This window comes from Aristolochia californica, unplaced genomic scaffold, assembly GCF_029961685.1.
Source record: "Aristolochia californica isolate CCGP_79_NKW_82.1479 unplaced genomic scaffold, dmAriCali1.0.hap1 SCAF_7, whole genome shotgun sequence".
NCBI classification, from domain to species: domain Eukaryota; kingdom Viridiplantae; phylum Streptophyta; class Magnoliopsida; order Piperales; family Aristolochiaceae; genus Aristolochia; species Aristolochia californica.
Genome location: NW_027182268.1, coordinates 2719189 through 2734298, shown reverse-complemented (window position 1 = coordinate 2734298; position 15110 = coordinate 2719189). Strand labels below are relative to the sequence as shown.

At 40.5% G+C, this 15110-nt stretch overlaps 2 protein-coding genes across 2 annotated transcripts; one reads left to right on the top strand and one right to left on the bottom strand.

Annotated features, from left to right (window-relative positions):
- Nucleotides 1–5499: 5499 nt before the first annotated feature.
- Nucleotides 5500–7831, bottom strand: LOC137936962 (transcription factor AS1-like). Its single transcript, XM_068781948.1, has one exon. It carries the CDS (start codon nt 6796–6798, stop codon nt 5698–5700), a length of 1101 nt encoding a protein of 366 aa, XP_068638049.1. The 5' UTR covers nt 6799–7831; the 3' UTR covers nt 5500–5697.
- Nucleotides 7832–8836: 1005 nt separating this feature from the next.
- On the top strand, nt 8837–14894 carry LOC137936706 (DNA topoisomerase 6 subunit B). The gene is made up of 19 exons (XM_068781543.1): nt 8837–9090; nt 9204–9256; nt 9461–9558; nt 9669–9774; nt 10083–10217; nt 10359–10410; nt 10649–10713; nt 12013–12119; nt 12199–12301; nt 12473–12558; nt 12647–12843; nt 13006–13121; nt 13206–13291; nt 13437–13509; nt 13746–13837; nt 13916–14054; nt 14153–14247; nt 14361–14535; nt 14643–14894. The coding sequence occupies exons 1-19, from the start codon at nt 8991–8993 to the stop codon at nt 14787–14789; spliced, it is 2025 nt and encodes a 674-aa protein (XP_068637644.1). The 5' UTR covers nt 8837–8990; the 3' UTR covers nt 14790–14894.
- The last annotated feature ends 216 nt before the right edge of the window (nt 14895–15110 follow it).

Here is a 15110-nt window from a genome sequence, read left to right as displayed (position 1 = left end):
TTTTATGCAAGGAATTCATCTCATCTTGCATAGCTTCAAACCACTCACCCTTTTGCTAATGACACATAGCTTCTTCAAAGCTTTCAGGTTCACCACCGTCAGTGAGCAAAACATACTCATGTGGAGAGTATTTTGAAGTAGGCCTTCGTTCACGATTTGATCTTCTCAACTCTTGTAAAGGTGGAACTTGATTTTGTGATTGTTCACCTTGATCTTTAGTTTCGGTATTCTGGTTGCTTTCAACTTCTTGGTTACTAGAGATGGGTGTAAGTCCAACAAGTGACTAGAAGAGGTTTTCACATTTTCAGGATTTCCCAAATTCTCAACAGTTTCTTCTTCAAAGAAAACTATATCCCGACTCCTTAACACCTTCTTCTCAATCGGATCTCACAGTCTATAACCAAATTCACCGGTTTTGTAACCCAAGAAAATACACTCCTTTGTCATGCTATCAAGCTTAGCTCTTTCATCTTTAGGAATGTGCACAAATACTCAACAACCAAATACCCACAAATGTCCATAAGACACATCTTTGCCGGTCCAAACCCGCCCGGGAACATCACCATCTAGTGCATGAGAAGGTGAAAGATTAATCAAATGGACAACGGTATTCATCGCTTCACCCCAAAAAGTTTTTGAAAGCTTCGAATGAGAGAGCATATACCTTATTCTCTCACAAATTGTGCGATTCATTCTCTCGCCCACTCCATTCTGTAGCGGGGGTTTTGGCATCGTTCTTTCAAGCTCGTTTCCATTAACCTTGCAGAAGGTTTCAAATGGCCCGAGGTACTCACCACCATTGTCTGATCGAATGCATTTCAATTTCTGACCTGTTTCTCTTTCAACTACAGCAAGGAACTGTTTGAACACTTCCAAAACTTGATTCTTTGTCTTCAAAGCATAAGCCCATATCTTTCTAGAATGATCATCCACGAAAGTAACAAAGTAAAGAGCTCCTCCAAGTGTACTATCACCCATGGAACAGAGATCGGTATGAACCAAATCCAAAACATTTGACTTCTTAGTGGTAGGACTTCTCTTGAAAGCAATTCGATGATGCTTACCTGCCAAACAATGCCTACATGTTGTCAAAGATGTACCATCACTCGGCACACAATCCTTTCTAACAAAAATTTGAAGCATTTTCTCACTCATGTGACCTAACCGCAAATGCCACAAATCAGTTGAGTTACCTTCTACTGCATTCACCTCGCCACATAATTTAACCTGCGTTGTATAAAACGAGTTTGATTTCTCACCCAGGACAACAACAAGAGAGCCTTTGGACAACTTCCACTTCCCGTCACCAAAATGACTACGGTACCCTTCATCATCAAGAACACCAACAAAAATCAGATGAAGCCTCAAATCTGGCACATGCCAAACATTCTTGAGAAGTAACCTGCACCCCACACTGGTCTCCACACACACATCTCCAATGTCGGAGAAGTAGCATACCTCATCATTCCCCATTCTTACCTCGCCAAAATCACCTTGCATGTAAGAAGTGAAGAAGACACATCGAAAAGTGACATGAAATGAAGCTGCTGAGTCTATCACCCAAGTGGAGTCTTGACTTGTGAAATTGACAAAATCGGCATCATAAACAATGATCACTTCACCGTCATATGCAGCGGTAGCGATGTTTTCCTTCTCATTCTCATCAGATCTGGGTCTAGACTGATCCCTCTTAGTTTTTGCCTTCAACTTTTTGCACTCAAACTTCATGTGTCCCGGTTTTTGGGAATAGTAGCAAACAATGCCCTTGCGAGATTTCGATCTCCCTTTCGACTTATCATTGTTGTCATGTCTGTAAGAGTTTTTATGTCTACTCCTTCCACGATTCTCAGTAACAAGAGCAGCTAACTCGTTTGTAATGCCCAACTCTTTACGCCTTAACTCCTCATTGAGCATGCTATCTTTCACCATGGCAAGAGTCACAGTACCATTCGGTGCCGAATTGCTCAATGACACTACAAGAGTCTCCCAACTATCCGGTAAGGAACTCAAAAGAATCAAGGCTTGTAGTTCTTCATCCAAAACCAATTTCATAGTAGCTAGCCGATTCACACAGTCCTGGAACCGACTCAAATGCTCACTTACTGATGAGCCCTTGTGATACTTCAAATGCACAAGTTTTCAAATGAAAAAGGCTTTGTTTTGGGTTGTTTGTCGCTCATACAAACTCTCAAGTTTCTCCCACAACTTTTTGGCATCGGTTTTTGTTGAGACATGATGAAATACTGAATCATCAACCCACTGTCTGATCAAGGCTATAGTTTTGCAGTTGGATAAATTCCAAGCAGCATCAGTTTTATCCCCTGGTTTCACACCCATTACCGATTCATAGGCATCCTTACAGAACAGGAAATCTTCCATTCTGGACTTCCAAATGGAATAATTAGACGAAGACAACTTAATCATCGTACCTTGATTTTGATTTCCCTCATCTATTCCAGCAATTTATTGATAAATTCATAACACAAAAAATTACTAGAACGAAATTACCGGAACAACATTGTTGGACTGAGCGCACGACAAACTCCTCTCCTCCTTCTGTCGGCAATAGCGACGGCGTTGCAAGTTACTGCAGCGGCAACAGAGAACAAAAAAATCCCACGGACTCTCTGCTCTCTCTTTGCTGCAACGGCTCCAGACAGGAGAGAGGGTTTCCGTCAGGAGAGCTTGTACGGAACGGTGTTCCGTAGGTTAGCTGGCCGGCGAGTCATATTGCGGCGACGACCTGGGGCCGATACGCAACGAAGAACTAAGACCCGACGTTTATGACAACGCCGCCGTCAAACTTCGGGGTGGAGATGCTCCACCCGACGCCGAAAATGGATTGGGAGTCTCCCTGCGTTGTTGCCGAACGGGAACTTTTCTCTGCAGTCGTCGCCGAACTGGTTATTCCAGCTCTGATACCAAATGTTGGCGTTTTCTGAGTTTCGGAGAGACGATGGCCAGAGAGAAAAACCAGAGAAACAGAGTGGGGGTTCAAAATTTTTTATTATTCCACAGTAAACCTAGGTTACAGGAAGTTAAATACTTCAAACATAAAATTACAGAAAAGGTCTAAACAAGACCAGTATTTACAATCCTGTCCCGAATGATATCGAGACCCAACAATGTCTCCCATCAAACACATTGACATTTTACTACATCATAGATCTAGTAGAGAAAGAACTCTATGCTTGATAAAGTAGAGTGGAGGACAAGTGGAATCATGGGCAAAGTGGGAATATGGGCATATCTCATATTCTTGTAGTTACAGTTAGGGGTGGCACCAAGCCAAACCGGTTCGCAAACTGTTCTATATTGGCTCCAAAAAAGTTCGACTCAATTCAATTTTTATTTGATCTCAGCTCAAGCTTAAACTTGAAATAAGGCTCGTTAAATATAACAAGTCAAGTTCAATATTTTTCAAGTTCGGTTTGTTAGCTCATAAGCCGACTCGTTAGTATGGATTTTTTTACAAAAATACCCTTTACTCTAATCGATTTCATCAATTCCCTCTTCAGTTGGTTAATAATTGTTTTTATTTACCTCAAACCTCAAAGACGATCGATCGTTCAGCCTTTTTGGATCCCTAAATATTTAATATTATTGTTTGCCAATAGAAAAATACTATTGATGGAGGTATTTACTCTTTCTTTTTAGTTCTATTAAATTGGTTATTATACATTAGTATGCTCTATTGTAAAGTCTTAGACTCATTTGTGATAGTTTGCGGTTAAATGGTATTAAGTTGATCACAATATTTTTTTATTTTTTTTTATAGTTTTAAATTTTGGTTGGAGCTCAATCTCAAACTCTTTGGGTTCGAGATCAATTCCAATTTTAGGCTCTGAGTTCTAAGTATTCAAATCAAGCTAAGCTCTAGTATACGGAGGTTCTATCTTGGCTCCACCTACCCCTAAAAAATGGAGTTTTAGCTATGATATATTCTTCTCCAATATATGGGTTTAGTTTCTTATAATAGGAAATCCACAGAGAGATTTTCCTCAGGTGAGTCTACTTCCTTCTTCTCTCTTTATGCATGTGAGTTCAGTCAAGGTTCCGTCCCTGCACTGTCCAGGCTACAAAATTGAACCTTTGATTTCCATTTTCAGTTTTAAGGGATCGTTCGAAGTCTGACTCGTGGAGCTACCCAGTCCAAGATTTACCGGTAAGAGGCTGTAGGCGACAGCGGTGAAAGTTACCATTCATGGAGCGACAATGCTATCGTATCTCTCTCCTCTTCAAGTCGTCAGGGTTGCGAATTCTAAGAGGGATGGATCTAGGATCTTAGACCATCCTCGCGTTTAAGAGCAGGAATGCAGTTTCCTCCCTGAGACAACTGTAAATCTACAGACACGGCTCCGATACCCCTCCCACAACCTCTTACATACAACCTTAGATACAAAAATTTGGCTTTACCTGGAGATTTCAACATATTTATAATGGAGTAAATGCTCTTGTACCAAGAAAGAGGACCTCCGCCTCAGAGATCAGAGGTTTCTGCTTACTTGCTACAAGCCCGGCTCTCTCCCTCGCCAAATCCAAGCAAATGACCACAACAGGAACAGGTCTGGGCAGCAGGATCGCACTGCACTCTGGTTGGGTTCCATGGGACAACGATGGTGGAGGAGAACGGAGAATGTGGGTATCACATTTAGGCGCAGAAGGACAGTACAGATGCAGACACACACGAAGAAATCCACCTCCCTTGAATTACGATTCGTGTCCGCAGAGAGGGGTAAGTAATGATGATTGATGATCACGAGCTGCCCCAGCATCGGCATAACTTCCCTCCTCCATAACGTTTTTTATTTTCTTTTTGGTGTTCTGTCAAAATGTCGCTTATCCGGATCGCCCTTGCTGTTCGTCACCTCCATTGCCGATTTCTGCCATTGCAACGGCAGAAAACCAGATATTAGAGTTTCGCATGTTGGTCGTCCCTGAGCCTCCATCACCGATTTTCCCTGCGAATTTCATTTTTGTACGTCAACGAGATCTCCTCCAGCCTCTTCGGTCTCCACCTCTTATGCCGAATTTCTCTTAATCATAGGTAACTTAGGTAAAATTGATTAATGTTGGTGAGGTTTAACATTATCCATTAATGTAAAAATAATACTAATATCAAGCATTAATATGTTTTTTCTCCTGTCAAACAGTAATTATATACACGACTGATTTAAGTTTATGCCCAAATATTATCATAATATCTAAATAATTAAGGATGTAATATATTTTATATCATAATAATGATTTTAATATATTTTTGGTATTTCTTATATTTTTAAGAATATTGCCCCTAGTAATAATTCACAGAAGCTATCCGGTGAAGGATCTAATTCTGTCCAATCCAGTGCCGGAAAACCATGGGTGGGACTGGTAATCCTTTTCATCTCTCCCAAGTAGCAGTTTTTCTTATTCATCCTTTTTTCTGTTTTCCACTGCTGGAATTCTGAGATTTTAGACCGGACAAAAGAAAATCGACGATGGCACACACAGAAAATGAGAAGTGACAACTGGATTCCCTAGGTGATTCCATTCCTCCATAAGAGTTGCAGCCGCAACAGTAATTAACTAAATCAGTGATGAAATGGCTACTGGTGTTATTCTAATTCTCCAGCATCGTTGCCAGACCTCAGAAAGTAAAACCGGAGAGATTCAAAACAGGTAAAGAGAACGGGAACATTGAGGCGATAGATGGGATCAGCGTAAATCCTTGGGAGCTAAACTGTAATGGTGATGAATCCCCATCTGTTTCACGAATTTGGCGAGCTTCGTGTGCCTCCCAACCCACATCTCCACTATCTTTGCGTCTTTGGCATCCGCATCCCTCTGAATAGCATTCAGCTGCTCCCTGCACTCGCTCTCAATTCGGTCGAGAAACGCCATCTCCTCCTCTCTTAAACTTCTCATCTTCGCTTCCACCTCTTCCATCTTCTCCCTTTTTTTCCGAGCCTTCTCGGACTCCAACTGCTGCTCCAAACGGCTCAACCGCCATGTAGCCTCCTTCTTATGTTGCAGCCAGTTCTGCCTTCCATCCTCGAGCTCCTTGATGTACTGCACCAGGGTGGAGACCTGGTGAATCGGTAAAAACCGGTTCAAAACGATCTCCGGTGATGCCGGGGGCTCCGACGGCGACAAGGACAAGCTCACCGAGGGAGAGACAGTGGAAGAGGCACAAGAGGAGGTGGAGGAGGAAGTGGAGGATAGCCAAGGAGGGAGGGAAGTTGGGACGACTGCTCCGGCAGCGGCGGCGACGTCGGTTGCTGTGGTTCCCAGAGAGAGAATGGGTGGCGCGTCGAGGGAGATGTTAGGCATGATGACAGTGGAGAAAGGATGGTGATGATGCTGTTCCTTGAGCTTGGGCTGCACGTATTTTTCCGCAAAAGTTTCGAGAATGTGGTCGTACTTACTTTGGACGCTCTCCTCGGCGGAGCTGGCCGGTTGGTCCTGTATGTTCAAGACCTTGCGCTTCTCCTTGAGCTGCTTCTCCTTGAAGACCTCCCACCACTTGCCGAGGCGCTTGGCTGTGCGGCCGGGAACTTCAGAGGCGATCTTCTTCCACTTGTTACCGTACTTGGCTTGGAGGGAGATTACAAGGGCTTGCTCCTCTTCGGTCAGAGAGCCCTTTTTGATACCGGGCTTGAGGTAGTTTTTCCAGCGCTCGAGGCAGGATTTAGCGTCTCGATCGAGAGCTTTGCCCATTCGCTGAGCGACAAGGTTCCATTCTTTAGCTCCATACTGCTTCACGTAGGCGCGTAAGAGGGCGTCTTCTTCAGGTTGCCACCTTTGTCTCTCCTTCATCTCCGAAGCAGGCCATCTAAGGCGGCCGGCATTTTTCAGTTCCAGCCCATCGGAAGGATCGGGAGAGACGAATGCAAATCCGAGTCTTTACCCATTCTGTTCTGGCCTGAAACTGGGATAAACAAAAAGACAACTTGTCGTCCACCTCGTGGCTGGTTGCTGGGAAAGGGTTTTTATCCTGCTTCTGCTAAAAGCGTTTTTTACCTAAAAGCAAAGCCTCCTTCACTGGGAAGGGAATTGGGGGATGTCACAGACTCACTCACATTATCAGGGATAGATGAAAGAAGTAGGAAACCCGTCAGTCCTCTTCAGAGTTGTGAAGATAGAAACGACGCTTCTCGGCCAGAAGCCTAAAAAAGGCAGGACCGATCCCGAATTCCGAACAATGGTCCCTAATTTTTCAATAAGAGAACATACTTTGAGAAGCGCGTGAGAAGATTGATCCTTACATCTCTCATGAAATTCTGTGGTGCGGTAAATGCTCATGGAAAGGAAGAAGATGGAATATAATAATAATAATACTAATATAGATATTGATGGGTCTGAGAAAGGAGACAAGGATGAGTTGGGTGGAGAGGGGCAGCGGTAGCGGCAGCGGCAGAGAGAGCAGGAGGGCGTCGTCAGAGGTGGCGAAATGACGGGACGAGAAGGAGAGAGAAGAAAGTGTCGGACTGTTAAGATGAACTGGTGTGGTGAAAATTACAAAAAAGGAAACCCCATACTGACTCTGCAGAGGACCCATCAACGCCTTTCTCGGATCGTATAGTTGCTTCTTTCTCTCTCTTCGGGATACGTGTTGCCGGATCTCCCTCCCCCTTCTCGTCTTCTGTGCTTCCCCGAGAGCTGATCCGCTCAAATCCTATTTCCCATTTCATGCTTTACCTTTCAAGTTTCATCTCTCAGTTCTTTTCTAACGCGAAATCATTGAGAGGGAAAGCGGGTCTTTTCTCGATCTGCTTGTTTCTTTTCCGGGCCTCCTGGGGGGTAAGAGAGAATGGTTAAACCTTCAATTACCTTCGCTCCATTCATGGCTTTTCCTCTATGAAATCGTACGGCCGCCCAGTCTCTCCCTCTCAGACACTCTTAACAAACACAATCGGGGCGTAACTCGCACTGGTAAACTGAGGCTCTCTGGGTCACAGTGTTTCACGTGCCTTCCCTTCGTATCCGCAATGAATGGTTGCTGTTGCTGACTGCTTTTAGGCAAGCATTGTCAGACGTCTCGGTCTTTCTGGTCTTCACTACAACAGTAATCGTTAGTTTACGTTAGTTTTCATTTTTCCTGAACAGCTCCACGGTAGAAGCTCCTCTGCGCGCTACTAGGAGGAAGAGAACATCTGGAAAACAATTACATTTACATCAAGGGTCAAGTCAGGACGGTTGCGCCTTCTCTGCTCTGCATCTGCTCTCTGCTGCACAGCACGAAACGATGTGCCGTAGTAAGACCTCTGAATCAAATCTAGATTGCCCTTATATAGGGACCCCCCTCCCCCCGGGTTTGATGTTTCAGTTTCCTGGATCAACGTCGTTTTTGTGTAGGTTCTCGTGCCCAGCAAATCAACTACCCTTTTCGGCACCCAGATATTTGATCTGATAGGAGAGCTGAGAAGTAAGAATTTTTCTTTTCAATCATACATAGCCCAAATAAGTTCCTTGGTTGGTTTCCCGAAGGGTAAGAATGAAAATTTTCAATTTTAGTAGTTTGTAATTAAATCTAGATTATAATAAAAATATGATATTTAGTGGACATTATTTTAATAGCTTTTTTGTTTATAAAATATTAATGGCCACAACTAGGTTTTAGGTCAGGTCGAGTCATATTTCCCGCAAACCTGATCGATGCTGACCACTAGGGTTGAACCAGTCACACTAGCTTGACCTGAGCGGCCATTCCCACGGCTCACAGGGAGCCAATAGTGAACCAACCCTAGTTGTACATTCAATGATTCGAGCAAATTTGCCGCGCGAAATGTATCACGCATGACTTTAACCCAAGGCGGTGCTCTTCATTTGATATTACAGAGGCAGGAGCAAGGCGATCTGCTGCTCAACACGTCAAGGCAGCCGATCCTTAACAAATCTGCAGACCTCTTCGATCGAGCTGTTCTTACACGCAAGTTTGAAATCATCCTCTCTGCTTTTTGTTCTTCTGGTTTCTTCTCCTTATTTTATCAATTCCAGCCGCATTTAACATGGACACCGGCTACGATGAAAGTTCTACTGAACCTAAGAATGTGAAGAAGGGAAAATCGAAAACGCCGCTTAAGGAGAAGGAAAGCGTATTGAAGCAGAGTGAGTATATTATCTCGACAATCTTTTCGATTTGTGAAACTATGTTTTACTTTCAGCTCTTTATTCTTATTCATTATCATAACTGTTTATCTCTGTTCGATTTATTCCTGCAGAGTCGCCAGCAGAGTTTTTCGCTGAGAATAAGAACATAGCTGGCTTTGACAATGTAATTTTAACCAACACCTCATATGCTTTATCTTTCCTCGATCTGGATTCTGATCGGACTACTTCCAAAGCTCAATAAAATCTTGTTTAGTAAGATAATTCTGCGCCACCTCCTAACACAACTCGAATGTTATTCTGGTGGTCGCCCGCAGTCGTGTTACTTCTGATTTCTTTCTTATTAGGCTAATTTTTTATGATTTTACAGCCTGGAAAATCTTTGTATACTACTGTACGGGAGCTTGTCGAAAATTCACTTGACTCTGCAGAATCCGTCTCGGAGCTTCCTGTCATTGAAATAACAATGTAAGCCCTGACTTAAACGTGTATCATTAACGACAAATAAGCAGTTGGTCTGTTACAATTTATACTCCAAATTTAAATGTCTAACTGTCTGATAAGGACTGTTTATGTAGAGAAGAGATCACCAAGATGAAGTTCAATAGTATGATTGGTCTAGTTGACCGCGAACGTGTCGATGAAGAACTGTATGATGATTATGAAACTGCCAAAGTCCGGGAGGTACCACCTCCGTATTCCATATCTGGTCTTTTCTTTTGTCTTTGTTTGTATCAATATTTATTTTATCCATGAACCAGTACTCCCTTATAAAAGGTAATGCTTGATACTTAGACACTGATGTGGTTTTCTCTAGTTTAATTTTTGGAGCTCCCATTACTCTCATTGATCTTTCTGTTCCAAGCTGTTTAACTTATCTTGTAATGTTATTTTTCAGTCACCTGTCAACCATGGGGAAGAGTTATTATAGCAAGTATTCTTTCAGTTTAAACGTACTTTTTTATCTCCAATTTTATTTCATCTGCTTGTAGAAACGCCTTGCGAAGGAGGCTCGTGAGCAAGAAATTCAATCAAAGAAAGCCCTAGGGAAGAAATTGAAGGAGACCCCAGGTCTTAAGGGCATCAAGGGTCGAGGTGAGGCGTCATTTTACAAAGTAACTTGCAAGGTACAGTTGCATTCCATTCTATCTTTTTGTGGTGAAGGACTGAAGAACCATTTCGGCTTCTTTATGACCAAAGTATTGAAAGAAAATGTGGGTCTTTTATCTAAATATTGACAAATGAAAACTTTTTGTCTTTCTATCCAGGATAATGGAAAAGGAATGCCACATGATGACATCCCAAACATGCTGGGACGAGGTTTGACCCTGAATGAGTTAAATCTGTCTTTGTATTTCTGTCATTTGTGTTTTAATTCTCTTTGTTGTGTAGCTTCATTTCTTTTCCTGTTGGAAGTCAAAACTTGGTAGTTTAGTGAACTACGCACTTTCTAGTAGTATTGGAATGCTGCATTTTATCCTGACCATTTCTAGAACTAATATCCTTGTTGGAAGGTAGCCTGCAATGTGGTCTAAGATGGTTTTTGATGATCATGCAGTTCTATCAGGAACTAAATACGGTTTGAAACAAACCCGTGGAAAATTTGGATTAGGTGCAAAAATGGTGAGTACAATGTCATCTGTCATGGATACATATTACTTGTGCTCATACATGATACTGCTTTTTTACTGCTTAATTTTGCCCCTCTTATGGGATTCATCTTGATTGTTGGTAAAATTGGTTATACTTAACTGAATTTGCAAAAGGATGTCCTTTTGTGAAAAATGTCATAGTTTTTTATTTGTAAGAGCATTGTTTTGTTTTGATAGTCAATAGTTCAGATTTTTTATCAACTGATGCCATGTTAACCAATCCTTCCAGGTAGTTACTGATTTGTTTCTTTTCTCTGTAAACTATCTGAAAGTTTTTCATGTTTATCGTTGAAGTATTTCTAAGCTACTTCCGCATATTGGGATGTTTCATAAATTTCTTTATGAAGGTCTTTGATGAAAAGCTAGACTGTACATAGTATGCACAAGGTTTTTCATTTTTTTCCCCTTTTCATTTTTAAAATTACGCTTTTCAAAGCACATTTCATAAAAGAAATTTGCTTTCAGATATAATATATGTGATATACCATCTATAGTTAATGTCTTAAAGTATGTGAAAGAATCAAATAATTAGCTTTCTCTCAAAGCTACTCATTGGCATCATTGACATCGGAAAATGCTTGCACCAACTGAAATTTCTGTTAGTTAGCTACCAAAGATGCTTCTATTATGATGTAATATTTTGTATAAATTTTTTTTCCTGGAAAAAGATGTCATTTTTATTCTTTTCTGCTTAGGCTATTACTGAACCTGTCCCACCTCTCATTTGTTTGTTTAAATCTTTCTTTGTCTAAATACTCAATTGCTTGCGAACCACATGCTGCCTGAGTTAAAATGTTGTTGAGGGCAATGTAATAATTGTGAAATAGAGAGAATATAAAATGAGAAGAGTGAGAATAAGAGAAAGATCAGAGAAGAAGAGATTTGGAGAGACAATACATGCTGCAGAGTTTTAGTAGATTTGATTTGGGGTTGGGCTTGGGCTTGACCCCTATTCTCTCTAATATATGACTTAAGCAGAAAATACATTAAAGGGACAAAATAATGTATATCCTAATAAACAAAGGCAAAAACTAAGCATAAAGATTTATAGAGTTAAGAGAGAGAAGACCAGAAATGCCACAAATAACCTTTGGTAAAATTACTGAAATGCCCTGCAGATTATATATTCTCACAAATGTAACTAGCTTACAAATTTTACATTATTGTATATGTTTATGATACTTCTTTAGTGATCGACAGATACTCCTTCCTGATGGCAAAGTATGTATAGTATTCATGAAAGTTCTTTGGTTTAATTGGAAATCTCCAGGCATTGATCTGGTCCAAGATGAGTACTGGACTTCCTATAGAAATATCATCATCAATGAGGGGACAGAATTATATTTCATTCTGCAGGCTGGATATCAACATTCACAAGTATGAAATACAGTTTAAAATCATGACATGCTACTCCTCCAGAAGGCACATTTGCCTGATTCTGCTATCTTGTATTCAGAAATATTCCTCATGTTCACATACATGAAAAACGGGACAATAAGGATAGGTGGCATGGAGCTGAAATTCAAGTTATTATTGAGGGGAACTGGTCAACTTATCGTGTAAGTTTTACTGGTCCACGTCAAAGCTTTTATGACAGTATACTTTATTTGGATAATTTAGTCTGCTAGGTGAATCAGTCCACTATTTGCTCAAAGATGAGAAAGATGAGGACAACTCCAGATTTTTTTCTTTGATTAATAAGTCAATGACATAGGTTCTATCACATGCAGTCAAAGATATTACATTACATGCGGCAGATGGCTGTGATTACTCCATATGCTCAAATTCTCTTCAAGTTTGTCTCAGATTTATCAGAGTAAGCCCTGTTGCTTGCTTGTGCATTTGTGACACAGTATTCTTTTCTGTCTCTACTTATATCTTCTTTTGGTTTGGGTTTATTGCAGCAAGAATGTTACTGTACGTTTTGCACGAAGAACTGACGTAATGCCTCCTGTTCCACTTGAAACCAAGCATCATCCTTCGGCCGTTGATTTACTACTCATCAAGCGCCTTATTGCAGAGACTCCAAAGCAGAATCTTCTGCAGTTTCTTCAGCATGAATTTGTGAACATAGGCAAATCTTATGCAGAACGATTAATTGGTATGTGATTGATTTTTACAGGTTGATTCTTATGTTTTTTGACTTTAGAGAAAAGAACTTCAGAAAATTGAGAAGCCATTTTAAGGGGCTGAGAGGCATGTCAAGTCATACAAATATTTTGTCTTGTTCAGTGCATGGTAGCTCACTTATGTTCCTCTACAGGAGAGATGGGACCAGAGTTTAGTCCCAAGTTGGCGGTTAAATCTCTTTCATCTCAACAAATAGTTCGTATCCATCAGCTGTTTCGTCAAGCTAAATTTGATGATCCTAGTGGGGATGTTAGTGAGCATGGATCTCTTTTTATAATTCTTCTTTTTAGTTGGTTTATTTTTGGTAGATCTAATTAATTCTGCTATTCGTAGTGTCTAAGTCCTGCCGGGGAATATAATCTTCGATTGGGAATCATAAAGGAGCTGCATCCAGACATGGTTGCCACTTATTCGGGCAGGTTGATGTCAAGTTTTTCATGTCTTAAGACAGACCTTTGTGCATGAGAATTTACCTGTATGGTCCTGTTGAAGCTTATTTAATTTTCTTTAAAAAGAAAGATGCTGGGTACTTGATATCGTTTCTTATATGGTTTTGGAATGCAGTCCTATGGTTTTTGAAGGGCATCCTTTTGTTGTTGAAGCTGGTATTAGCTTAGGAGGCAAAGATGTTAAGCAAGTAAGTTCATTTCTAGTTGGTATTGATCTTATTCATTGACTAGTAAACGTTCTGAAGCTTCTTTGAATGTATTTGAACTAAAACTTTTTTACGCTCTATTCCAAATATTTTTGTTTTTTCTCAATGAAAAAGGAAAAAAATCCTTTTCCTATTTATGATGTTCTGCTTGGTCCATTCTTTCCCATGCTTGCATGTTTTGCAATCTCAATTACATGATTTATGCATTTGTTTTCTAGGGGCTAAACATTTTTCGCTTTGCAAACCGTATACCACTTCTCTTTGAACAAGGTGCAGATGTTGTTACCAGGACAGCCCTAAAAAGGATCAAGTAAACCTTTTTTCTCTTTGCCTTCAATTTACTAGTTTGGAATGACCTAGATGCATGTGACATTTCGTTCTATTTCAGCTGGAATAGTTACAAGATCAATCAGATTCAAGATAAAATAGGTGTTTTTGTGAGTATAGTCAGCACCAAAATACCTTTCAAAGGAACTGGGAAAGAATATATTGGAGATGATATAAGTGAAATAGCATCAGCAGTCAAGGTGGGATTACTCATCCCAGTATATCTCAGGACCTCCTTGTAACCTTATGAGTAGCTATTGATAATTTGCTTTTCTGTTTGTTCTAAATAATTTGCCAGTCTGCAATTCAACAATGTTGTATCCAGCTGAAATCCAAAATTGTAAAGAAAATTCAAGCTCGTGAGCATCAAGAGAGAAAGCGAATTTTCACTGGGTAAACTTGGTCATTTGAACCTTTTTTTTTTTTTTTACAACTCTCTGAAGTCAGGGTCACAATATCATTTTACTAGTGGTGCAGAAGATAAACAGGATTTCTGTTGCTGGCAGGTATATACCAGATGTCGCAAGGGCGTTCTATGAAGGCCTCAGTGAGACAGCACAAGGTTGGGAGAAGAAAAGGAAACATTTCGAGGAGGATGAGGCTGACATACTCAAAAAGATATCAAATAAGGAGATCACACAAGCTACAATAAGGGAGAAACTCATCCAGCATGTTGAACAGGTAATATTTGCTCGACTTGGCCAAATCCCGTTGAAACTCAGATTTACCTGTAATTATAATTTATGCTTATTTGATAAATTGATTTCTATTTGGACGAAAACATTCAGGTAGATTATGAGATGGCCCTGGAGTATGCTGTGCAGAGCGGTGTGAGTGAGGAGCCTCGAGAATCTATTTTCATTCCAGCATTAGGGGGCTCTTATAACTCTGTGGACTTGCACAGCCCAGTCTGTTTCTTCAGACTTGTCCAATAATCAACTTATTGTTGTCTTAGATTTTTTTTATTTTTTTATCATTTTCCCTGTATTTTAAGATTCTGAAGGTAAAATTCAGAATATTTACATGAAATAACTCTATATTACTTAATCCCATAAGAGCATTATACCCAAAGAAAACGCTCAACAAGACTGTTCCCCATAGAAAGCTTTTAAAAAGAAAAAATTAATATAAATAAAATACTTTTCCCATGCAGGCACAAACATACCCTTAATGTAGAAACCAAATACATGAAAATAAAGAGTCCCGCTTCGGCTTAACTGGCAAGAATGCTTTTATCATTCCCTTGCTGTTTTAAA